The following is a 12,688-nucleotide window of genomic DNA, read 5'->3' on the forward strand; positions in this document are numbered from 1 at the left end:
TACCCAGCTGTGCACAGGTTATAATCCCAATCGATGGCTGGTATATACTGCCTACCCAGCCCTGCACAGGCGATAATCCCCACAGATGGCAGGTTATTCTGCCGACACTGCCGTGAACGGGCGATAATCCTGCAGATGGCAGGTTATTTTGCCTACCCTGCCCTGCAGAGGCGATAATGCCCACAGATGGCAGGTTATTCTGCCTACCCTGCCCTGCACAGGCGATAACCCCCACAGATGGCAGGTTATTCTGCCTACACTGCCGTGAACGGGCGAGAATCCCGACAGATGGTAGGTTATTCTGCTTACCCTGCCCTGCACAAGTGATAATCCCCCAAGATGGCTGGTATATATGGCCTACCCTGCCCTGCAGTGGCGATAATCCCCACAGATGGCTGGTATATACTGCCTACCCTGCCCTGCAGAGGCGATAATCCCCACAGATGGCTGGTATATATGGCCTACCCTGCCCTGCACAGTCGATAATCCCCACAAATGACTGGTATATATGGCCTACCCTGCCCTGCAGAGGCGATAATCCCCACAGATGGCTGGTATATACTGCCTACCCTGCCCTGCAGAGGCGATAATCCCCACAGATGCCTGGTATATACTGCCTACCCTGCCCTGCGGAGGCAATAATCCCCACAGATGGCTCTGATATGTGGCCTACCCTGCCCTGCAGAGGCGATAATCCCCACAGACGGCAGGTTATTCTGCTTACCCTGCCCTGCACAGGCGATAATCCCCACAAATGGCTGGTATATACTGCCTACCCTGCCCTGCACAGGCGATAATCCCCACAGGTAGCTGGTAAATCCGTCCTACCCTGCCCTGCACAGGCGATAATCCCCACAGATGGCCATATATGGCCTACCCTGCCCTGCCGAGGCGATAATCCCCACAAATGGCAGGTTATTCTGCCTACCCTGCCCTGCAGAGGCGATAATCCCCACAAATGGCTGGTATATACTGCCTACTCTGCCCTGCACAGACGATAATCCCCACAGGTGGCTGGTATATACGGCCTACCCTGCCCTGCACAGGCGATAATCCCCACAGATGGCTGGTATATATGGCCTACCCTGCCCTGCACAGGCGATAATCCCCACAGATGGCTGGTATATATGGCCTACCCTGCCCTGCACAGGCGATAATCCCCACAGATGGCTGGTATATATGGCCTACCCTGCCCTGCATAGGCGATGTTCCCCACAGATGGATGGTATATATAGCCTACCCTGCCCTGCACAGGCGATAATCCCCACAGATGGCTGGTATATACTACCTACCCTGCCCTGCAGAGGCGATAATCCCCACAGATGACTGGTATATACTGCCTACCCTGCCCTGCAGTGGCGATAATCCCCTCAAATGGCTGGTATATACTGCCTACCCTGCCCTGCAGAGGCGATAATCCCCACAAATGGCAGGTTATTCTGCCTACCCTGCCCTGCAGAGGAGATAATCCCCACAGATGGCTGGTATATACTGCCTACCCTGCCCTGCAGAGGCGATAATCCCCACAGATGGCTGGTATATATGGCCTACCCTGCCCTGCAGAGGCGATAATCCCCACAGATGGCAGGTTATTCTGCCTACCCTGCCCTGCAGAGGCGATAATCCCCACAGATGGCAGGTTATTCTGCCTACCCTGCCGTGCAGAGGCGATAATCCCCACAGATGGCAGGTGTGAGAAGTTGGCCTGGTATATGATGTTCACTAGTTAAAGTGACCACCTTGTACCATGCCAAGCAACCCATATGGTGTGGTTGTAAATCAATCTTTTCGGACTAGCTGCCCTAGTGGTAGCGTATGCTAAGCAGTCTTTGAGGCTAAACTCGTTAAAGCGTGTTAAGCAGGCTGTTTTACCATATGTAACCCCCCTTTATACCAATGAAAGGACACCACACAGATATATATTCAAAATATATATGTATTTATTACTCAAAGTATCCCCTAGACTCTTTATGAGCACAGGAGCACAAATCGTTAAACAAGACAATGTTATAATATACAGAAGTTGCACTTTATATGGATGGGCCCTGGTGGCCACTCAAACCATATACTAAAATAGTGGTATAAGTACCACGAACAGGAAAGGGAAAAGGCCTAGGGCCTCTAGAATCGCTGGGCCTACAAGGAGCTAACTTCAGTTAGTGACCAGGAGGTCCACGGGTCGCGTGTGCAGTGAGGAAAGTTACACGCGGGCTCCCATAGGTTTTCAATGGGTGCGTAAAAGTTCAAAAGTTACTGCTAGAAGGGTCTTCTGGATGGACTACGAACTTAAGACTTAAAACACAGACACTAGAGATGTTTCTCTACACTTGGGCACCGGAGTGCCAGCTTTACCTCACCCACAGGAAGCGGGTGCATAGGTCTCGAAGTGCGTTGGGTTTCGTCTATCTGTTCAATGGAGCCTGGTGACAAAGATGCTGCAGGCGGTCGGTCCAGAAGAGATGCGGTGGATCCAAGAGTGGATCGGAGTTGTAGAAGACCTGAAAGCAGAGGGGACAGTGTTCACAGTCACTAGCCAGTGACCAGCGTGGCACCAGGTAGGTACCAGGCGATGTCGGGTGCAAAAAGGTGATGAGGGGTAGCTTGTCTCCGCAGCCACGCGGTCCCTGAAGGTCGACCACGTCCAGGAGTCGGTTCACGAGCTGTCCCACGCAGGCTCTCGTTGTCGGCGGTGTCGGCGACTCGAAGGAAGCAAACAAGCCTTGGCAAAGGCAGGAGTCGTGGAAGATGAAGAAAGCTGATTGTTCTGACCAGCAAGGTCAGAGGGGCTGCTCCTTTGGAGGGCAGCAGGGGCCAGTCTGGAGCAACCAGACCAGTGTCGTAGTTTTCAAAGTTCGTCGCCAAAATGGCCACTAGCCAACGGGCCAGGGACCGGGCAGGCGCGTCGAGATGCAAAATGCAGAGGGGCCCCAAGCAGATCGTGGAGATGCTGGAGGGCTCACCTTTGGTGCAGATGCTGCTCGGATGTTGGGCTTCTCAGGACCCAAAGCACAACTTGGAGGGAGCCTCTGTTGTCGCGCTTGCAGCTTGTCATGGGTCTTTCAAGATGGCTGGCTCCACGTGTCTCGGTGCCTCCACGGGTTCCTTCTTTGCAGGGACAGGGGATCGGGCTGTGAGAGGTCTGGAGGTCCAGTTCTTGTCGGGTTCTGGGCTCGGGCTCCGGCAGGAGGCGGCGGCAAAGCAGACGTCGAGTTGCTGGATGGTGCTTGCGTTAGCAAGATGGTCACTCCCTGACCATAGGGGAGATTTCCTTCAGTCCTCTGTGCAGCAGAGCGTCGAAGTTCCCGTCCTCTTCTTTGTAGTAAGTTGATTCCAGGATGTCTGAAGTCTTAGGACACAGCTCCTACCTTTAAGCGGATTCTAGGGGCCGGACTACCTGCTAGGTCCCTCCCTAAGGGTGGGACCAGGAACGGGGGTGGTTACACCCCCAATCCTTTGTCCAGCTCGCCACAGGTCCGGGGCTGGTGTGCCCCAGGACCGGTTTGAACTGGCATATGCACCGAGGCTCCTTGTGAGCCTCAGGCATGTCTGATTCCATTCAAGCCCTACCTGACCAATACACAAAATCCTGTCTGGGGTGGTGCTCGCACCTCCCCTGGCAGGAAACCCTTTGTCCACATCTCCCAAGCTGGAAGGACTCCCAGCAGCAGGAGGGCAGACTTGTGTCTGTGGTGGCAGCGTCCATTTTGTGGAGCTGAGGCTATGTCTGATTTTACCCGGGTTTCAGGATCTGTACATGTCGTGTCCCTCTAGAAGGGTGGAATGCTAACCCCGTAGCCAGAATTGGCGAGGGGTTAGTATTCCAATTCGTATGACACCTTACTCGACATGTTTTGATAAAGCCAAACCAAAGTTAGCATTTAACCGCGAGGTTCATAATGCACTTAAGAGTATATGGTATGGCGATATCTGGAAACGGTAGAAGGAAGTTGTTCCGACCACTGCAGACAGGCTCAGCTCATGTCAGAGCACCATCTCACATGTAACCAAGCACTCTGCCTTCAGGATTGTTAAGGCCTGCCATAGGAGTGACTTATAGGTTAACATGTGTCCCATTTAAGGTTAGGTATAGGTATACTACACCTAAGTAAGAGGTGGTTACACCAACTTACCCCAGCTGAGTGATCAGCCAGTTGTGTCAAATGGCTAGGCCAGGCCAGGGGTGGCACAATACATGCTTCAGCCCCTGGTAGGCCTTAGATACACCAATGCCCTGGGTACCTAGTGTACACTGGTACAGGGGCTCACAGGGTGATCCAATTCCAATTGGTTATGCACCTGGAGTGCATAGTGTCAATTTAGTAGAGAGAACAGCAGGCTGGGGGTCTGATTAACAGGCCCATAGACTCAGTATGTCAAAAACCAGTGAAGCAAAAAGCAAAAATTTGGGGTGACCATAGGATAGCAGACCCTACTCTCCTACAGCAGGTTCTTCTGCCTACCCTGCCCTGCAGAGGCGATAATCTCCACAGATGGCTGGTATATACTGCCTACCCTGCCGAGGTAATAAACCTCATCAATGACTGGCATTCGCTGATATTAGAGCACTTCATGAGCTGGAGCCAATCACTAGGCACTCTGCTTTGCACAGATGTTCTTCTGGACAGAGGCCATACTCCTGTGCCCTATGTGACGAATACTGCACATGTGACATGATTTTATGTCCACCATGTAAAATGAGAATATGAATGTAGTATGAAGGAGATGCATTTTTTTACTATGACGATGCCCCAAAATTATCAAGTGCTCTCAATTTATTGAAACAACTTGATTGACAGAATTGGTTGTCGACTGGGTCCATGTTGTCTTTTCTTTTTGCCGTTTGGAAAATGCAAGCTATGTTTTAAAATAAAGACCTAAAATATTTAGTGCAGGTGGCTGTAGAGACACTGAATAAACAAGGGTTATGAGCAAGAGAGAGAATTAAATGCTATGGGAAGAGACAGGGCTGTGAAGGAGAGAAGAGGAATCTCAGGAAGTTAAGGAGAAGACGCACCAGGGTGGTACAGAGGAGGATGCAGTCACCAGGAGAGTTTGTGAGCTTGCAGAGCACCAAGAAACAAGCAGGATGACTCAGGGTCGGTAGGAGTTAGGTGGCATGCATAACAATGACTAGATGGACCTAGCCATGCTGGGCAGAGGCACCAAGAAGCAAGCAGGAGAATTCAGGGTAGGTAGAAGTTAGGTGGCATGCATAACATGACTAGTTGGACCTAGCCAGGGTGGATGGAGGCGCCTAGTAGCAGTTTGCTGTTGGATGTGACAAATAAATGAAGTTTACCTTGATGGGCCACTCCATCGCCTGCTGGCTTGCGGTATGCATCGCGTGTTGTTGTCTTGTTAGACATGGAGGAAACAAGATCCACAGTGAGCAGCCCGCGGTGCCCATGGCGATGGACCTTCCCTTCGCCAAACTTCTCAGTGACTGGTGGCTCACTGTCCAACTCCGCAGTGGCTCTCTGGAAAAAAATAGGCACGAATCAAGAAGATGGCTTCCGATTGGTCAGCACCTAGACTTTGTGACACAGGGAGAATCTGTACAAAGAACAAGAAACTTTGAAGGACACATTAGGAGAGGTTGTGCTGACGTTTGCTGGGTCACAAGGCAACTGGACGGGGTTTCTTTCATTGCCATCTATTTTTTCAGTCATGTTAAAAAGACATATTATTCTAGTTATAAAATAAAACAAATTCTCTAATTTCCCTATGCATAAAATACATCAACGAACACTACAACCTAAGTTTTTTAAGTCTCCAACTGAGGGTTCTTGTTACAAATCTGCAATCCTTCTCTTCCTTTACCTTAAAAACCAAACCGGAAGCCGAGGAGTGGGGAAAGTGATTGAGGAGAGGAAATGGATATGGTGCAGACTAAGGTTTGCATTACAAATTCCTTGTCAATCTCAATATGGCCGGTAAACAGGTGTTACCAGGAAAGTCAGGATTTGAAAGGTTGTGGCTAAACACACATCTTAGGGTTTTTTCCAGGTATGTTTTGCCTCAGAAAAGTAAGGAAATCTTTTATGGGAAATATGACCAGCATGTGGGTATAACCTAAGGAAAGGTACCTAAGCATGGACTGAAATTCCTGATACTATAATTGAGCAGCATGCCACAGGTGAAAGTTACTGCTCCCCTTCATATCAGGATAACTTAGTGCTGCATTGTAGCATCAGGAGTCTGGTGGAACTCCTAAAGATGGTCTAAGTATCTAAAGTCCGACTGACCCACAACCCAGAACCACATCATGACAGCAATAAGCAAACACCTCTTCAGACTAAACCCTCATAGAGCTCAACCACATGCTCAATTTAGGGTATTTGCTTTGCCCAGATCATGTGTTTTTTTCACCTACCCTCTCCGCCAATCCAATCACACTTGGTGTGATGCAGCTTTGTGTGTGACAGAGGCTCTGAAGTTTCTGGGCGCTGAGGAGCAAACAGAAGCCTCTCCCACACTGTCCTCTTGTGAATAAAAGACCAGGCAAAGGACAGGGCTCCGGAGTCATGGCGAAAGGAAAATAGTGACCACAGGAGCAAGGGTTGAGCAACTATGTATGTTGGATGAATGTATAACTCACTTCCAAACATAATGTAATCTACAGTCATGTCTAGCTAGGGCCACACCAGCCGACACCTTCGAAGGGAGCACAATACGCGTCATAGTCTATGAGGTTTAGTATGCTTACATAAACAGGAGAAGGTAGTGTTCATGAGGAGCAGAAAGGGCCTCCCTGCTCCTAATTAGCTATCACAACACAAGGAACTTCTTACAAGGCAAGTGGTCCATCAATCCACTAGGGATGGGCACATTTGAACGTACGCTGATCTATCTGGTTTGCACTTTGGACAGAGAATACGTGAAGCCTCCTAGGTCGACATTCCAATAACGTGGGGCGGAACAACAAATGTTCTTCAAGGTTTAGTAGAAGGCCCTGATCCTAGGAAATGAGTCGTCACTGACACCAGGCTGAAGGGATATCAGTCCTGATGAGCAGTCTTACGCTAACGTAACATGGCTGAGCCCATCCAGGTCCTGCCCTTGGTCTGGATCCCGAGTCGTAAAGGCTTGTATTCAGTCGCTACAGGTTCGCCTCTCATTTACCTCTTCCAGCCAGTTGTCCAGCAGATGTTTATAGCGCGGTATGACTGCTGGTTTGTGCTGCACCTCCTGGGCCTCCATGTTCATGGTAAGTCTGGTGAGAAAAAGAGAATAATGGCAGAAACACGCCAGGGACTCTGGAAAGGACTGGTAGCAGGCTAGACAACATGAACAGAATATACAGAGCTGCCCCAGATCACACAGGGAGCCAGAGGAGAAAGGGGGAAGCTCTGCACAAGGGAACAAAAAAGTCAAATCTCAGGAATAACAGGCACTTAAGAGTTGATTTAGCATTCAGACTAATGAACACCTAGGAAGGACATGCAAGACATATGTCTAACAACAATAACAATAAGGGAAATGTGGGAAATAGCACTCGTGAGCTCCACATGGTAAGACTGAAGCTCAGTACGTTCCTCACCCACAATTACTGTTACAGATACTGACTGCAAATACCCATATATATGATATTCCTGCAAAGGCAGGGTCTTTGGAGCGGACACCTATGGTGAGGTTATAAATGTAACCCATAGACAATAATCACAGTGGACTAGAAACACCACCTAGGTTGTCAGATGAACCTGGCGATCAAACAGGAACACGCAATGCATAACAGCAAGGCAGTACAACAAAATACACAGGCACAAAAGACAAGGAGATAGCAAGGAGGAGTGCGTAGCAGAAAAGAAGGGAATACAAAGGGCACACTTGGAAGAAAGCAGGTAACAAACCACGCAAGGGAAGTTGAAGCTAAAATAGCAGGAACAGGAAGGTATCAAACTAGAAACTGGAACTAAGGGAAAGGGAAAGAAAGGTGGGGACTGTGGGCGAGATAACTACATGAAGACAGAATGTTCAAGTGTCCAGGATGCTCTAAAATAGAGCCGAATCGGAAATCAAGGAAGTACTGCAGGCAGTGCTAGTTCAAGGAACAAGGGTTAACTTTAGTTCACTACCCAGGAAACAAGGGGCCAGTCAAACAGGAAGACGGCTAGTAGGACCAACTCTGGACTGTCGCAAACTGGGGTTTAAAAGATCTCAGTGGGATTACATGCCACAGGTGTGCTAAATTCCTCCACCCATCCTTGGCCTGTGGGGTCGGAGACGAAGCAGTGAGCAGGGAATTCTAGGTATTGGACGTTTAGCATAAGCAGAATGGCTTCCATAAACTCCGGAATGGATCAGCAACAAACTGAAATCTTCCAACCGCGTCCAAGAGCCTGGAAATCAGTGTGTGGGTATTGAAGAGGGTACGGTAGAACGTCTGGATGCTTATTTGAACTCTGGAAAGTTCCACATGTAGGCCCCTGTGGTGGGCATGAGAGCACAGGGAGCGAATTGTGACAACACAAGTCAGAGACTTGAAGTGAAATTAATATCAAAGCACATAGTTCAAAGTCACCATGAGAAGACCTTTTGTGACAGTGACAATACGTCATTCTCAATAATAAAACTTAAATTACGCTCATACGCAACCCATCAATGAAGAAATGTAAACCTACATATTATGGGCCGGACTACAAGTATAGGTGCTAATTATGGCATCTGGTAAATAACAACACCGCGGGTTCGTTCTTTATCGGATGGGAGAAATAGCTCCGATTTGGAACTTCTGGGTAATAGAAGGCAGAGTTTGGTGTGCAGCGCACCAAAATCCACATGAGTCAGAATACCATATGGTTTTCCCGGTCACATTTCAGCAGGTCTGACCGGACAAAATTTGACAAAGGTGGGGGTATTTAACGCATCCGATGATTATTGGATGCGATTACTAACACTCAACTCATAATTCCAACCCGCGCATAAACAGGGGTTTATCACGGGCCAGAAAAAAGGAATGACTTCTTGTCAGGCCCTAAGACTTTAAATGGAGGGAGGGGATTCTTATCTAACCTGTACCAGCAGATCTTTGATGACTTATGGTATCGATAGCATTGATCCAATACAGTACAAACAAGAGCACCAGTCGCACTGCGGTAGGGATGAAAATGATCCCACAGAACCACACTGTGAAAACAACAACAACTACCCTTGTGGGGCGAGTTTGTCTTCAAGCTGATGAAGGTCTGGCCAGAGGAAATTTCAGTAACAATAGTTAAAGGGCATCAACGTGAGACCCGGCAGACCACAACTCAACACGAAGAGTCACCAACACAACCCCGAAGAACTGTGGACTCATTCTCAGGTCCAGAGGGAGGGCTCTGTCGGAGCAAAGTCGCTCATATCTCATATTTCAAGATGGGGACATAGCATGTGGTTCAATCAGATTGACCCGTGGACTCTTCTGCCGGCCACGTGGATGATGGGGCTTGCTCTGCATGTAGGACCTCTTTGAGACCGCAGCAGAAGATCACCTGTTGAAACAAATGGTCCCAGGCCAAGAACCGCCCTCAACAAGCACATAGAACTCTTCAGACTGGATCAACTAATGGGGACTCATAACACAGAGTGATTGCTGATGCTTTGTGCTTTTCACTTGTGTGTGTGTAAAAAGGGCTGTGTGTTAAATAAAGGGAAAGCACATAAGGGCAACACAAATCACGATTTATTCATGGCTGGAACATCCTATGGACTGTGTAATATGAAAAAATGGAAAAGTAAAAAATATTCTTGCATGGTTATTGTGGTAAATCCAGTGAAATAATCGCAGATATATGATTTCGGTGAATGAAGATGTTCGGAGCCTCCTCCCTCTTCATTTATGGATTAATCGATACACTGGAGGGGGGGGGGGTGTTCCACTGAGGGAATCAACACACGCAAGGTAGGTGCTCCTCACAAACCCCAAACCTGCGCTAACAGTTGCACGATAGAGAGTTAGAGATTATACAACTGGTTCTCGTCTCAACATCCCGAAAATAGGATAGCTCCACACCCAAGCCAGCGATCAGTTCTACAACTGCCTTCTCCTCTCTGGAATACCTAGACTTCTCCATGTGGTCTGAATGAACTGTATTTTTATTGCACTATTTGGCAATAGCCCCACATTCGTTTTAAAGCAACACAACAGTGGGGTGAGGTGCACAGTCAGAGCCCAAGACAGCTGCATGACCTTGAGCACCACCTATTTTACCTATCACTTCATCCCGATGTGGTCCGATGTGGGGCTGGAAACACAGAACCGTGGACCTTGCGGTCAGTGTGGGGTAATGGTTTCATCATTCAGTAGGGTTTTTTTGGCTGCCTCAACGCCGTTTCTCAAGAACTACCCACATCGCTGTGTGTTGTACACAGATTTCCGATGGTAACTGGGACAATGGCAGTTTGTCATTTAGATGCACCAGAGGAGTGCAGGTGAAGGAGGATGCTGGAGGAGACATTGTTGGGCTACCAGACAATCAGAAAACCCTTGAGTGTTGGTCGGTAGTGGTAGAATCCCGCCACCACTACCTCTAGCCCGAGTGCGGACATCTGGCGAACTAAGCCCAGCACTGCCTACTATAAGGAGGCACTCAGAATCGGGAGGGAAAGACTTGAGACACTAAGTGGACACTTCCTTCTTGAGCCCTGATCATCTTGTGATAACTAGACATCATGGCGGATCACGAGACACTCAAGGATTTTTTCTCACCCCAAAGGCACTTCCCGCTAGAAGGGGCAGTAGGACTCGCAGAGCTTCGAAAGTGGAAGGACTTTGTTCTGCTCAATCAACGGCTTCATCTGGATTGGTCTATGTAGAGGTTGAGAACAGAGGCAGCAGAGGAGGCAACGTAACAGCAGTTAGCGGGCTGTCAGGGAAAACGAAGAACGCAGAGCGGTACCATGACACGGTGGAGACATGCGCAGCAGGGGCTCAGTCTGCAGGTGAGGGTCTGTTCACCTCTACAGGCTGTGTGGTAGAAAGTATTTGGATAGTGAACGCTAGAGTGCTGGTGGTTCCTCATCGGTTCCTGAGAAGCCACACGCTGTAGAAGTAGAGTGTAGGCTACGTGTCCTGTAAGAGGAGTCAGAGAAGCAGCTGGAGAAGACCAGGTAAAGGCACTCTTCGAAGGTTGAGAAGGAAGAGAGATGATAGCCATGGATTGAGACTTATTTTGTCTTTCTATCAAGACCTGGCTTGTCACAATGGAACCAGTCCTTGAAGGCAGCTCTGGGCTGGGGGACTGATGCTGTGCACCCCTCAAGGCGGCCAATCCAGCCAGTGCGGATTATCATTAGCCGGGGTTGAATTTAAGGGGAATTCATTTCAGGGATTATATTCGTTGTGTTTATAATATTTACACTTTGCTTATTTGAAACGGTCACACATATCGACTCAATGATTTCACACGCTGTGCGCATTCAACTGGCTCTAAATAAAGCCATAGAAAAGAATGAATCCTGGGTCTTTGGTCTGTTCTCCTGCAAGAAAGGGACAGGGAATCTGCCAACACCCCTCTCTTCTCGCAGGTATTTTTTATAGTTTTGTTACCTTCCTAACCCAATCCTTTTCTGGGTACGTCAGCACAGATTTGTCCTTGTTTCCCACTCTGAACGTTGAGTTGGTACCAGTGCTGAGTAGAGTGGGTGTGTTTAGGATTGACCCCTGACACGCTCGGCCCTCCTCTAGGAGTGCTACGGTCTCCTTTGCACTGAACCTCCACTTTACAGGGGGGCGCCTGGACTGGACCAAATCACCGTAATATCAGTTACATCTTGATGCTCCAATTCAAGAGCTCTCGGACGAGCTTCATCAACATGTCTGTGTATTCGAATTAAAGTACCTTTTCTTTTACAAGTTAAAGCACTGACTGAACGTTGATGTATTGTTTGGTAACAGATATTCTTTTTTGCACTCAGTTCCTAACCTTACACCACCCCACTGAGTAAGACTTGGATTGAGGGTCAAGGGTCAAAGAGCATGAACTTGGTGCTCAGTTTTGGGTTCTGTAGTAGAGTGAAGCCCCAGGGAACCAGCTGCAAACACCTCTGACCATCTGACCCAGTCATCCCTCTCTACTGGGACCGGAATAGGGTCTCACCCCCAGTCCACACTATCCCTCTCCACTGGGACTCCGGAATAGGGTCTCACCCCCAGTCCACACTATCCCTCTCCACTGGGACTCCGGAATAGGGTCTCACCCCCAGTCCACACTATCCCTCTCCACTGGGACTCCGGAATAGGGTCTCACCCCCAGTCCACACTATCCCTCTCCACTGGGACTCCGGAATAGGGTCTCACCCCCAGTCCACACTATCCCTCTCCACTGGGACTCCGGAAGAGGGTCTCACCCCCAGTCCACACTCAGCCCTGTGTTTGAAGCGACTCTTGTATGAGGCTTGTCTCCCAGATGGGGTGACTTGTAGGGAGATGTGGCCTGCTTCTACGGGTGTCGTCCCTACTCTCTCAAGACTAAGAATACTTGGTCTGCCTGGTTATTCCAGACTCTAAATCTCCCTTGAACCTCAGGTGAGCGGTGTCTCGTCCCATCTCGAAATGGGGACACCTACACCCAGTCCATGAGCAGGAAGCTCATACAGACCGGAAGTAATAAAGGCATTCCAAACAGATGGCACCTCCCCATTTCAGCTGTAGTTTTACAAAGATATACAGAGCCGGGGTCTCGATACTCGGGAGGTTCCCCTCCAT

The 12,688-nt window shown here is 49.0% G+C and overlaps 1 protein-coding gene across 1 annotated transcript in view; it reads right to left on the bottom strand.

Annotated features, from left to right (window-relative positions):
* SPAG8 (sperm associated antigen 8) overlaps positions 1 to 12,688 on the bottom strand; it is a 230,039-nt gene that overhangs the window by 198,731 nt on the left and 18,620 nt on the right. Inside the window, exons 2-3 of the mRNA XM_085627734.1 lie at positions 7,123 to 7,213; positions 5,300 to 5,477 (exon numbers count right to left, since the gene is read on the bottom strand). Of these exons, the coding sequence (XP_085483860.1) occupies positions 5,300 to 5,477; positions 7,123 to 7,213 (269 nt within the window). The remainder of the gene's footprint in view (positions 1 to 5,299; positions 5,478 to 7,122; positions 7,214 to 12,688) is intronic.

This window comes from Triturus cristatus, chromosome 2_1, assembly GCF_964204655.1.
Source record: "Triturus cristatus chromosome 2_1, aTriCri1.1, whole genome shotgun sequence".
NCBI lineage: Eukaryota > Metazoa > Chordata > Amphibia > Caudata > Salamandridae > Triturus > Triturus cristatus.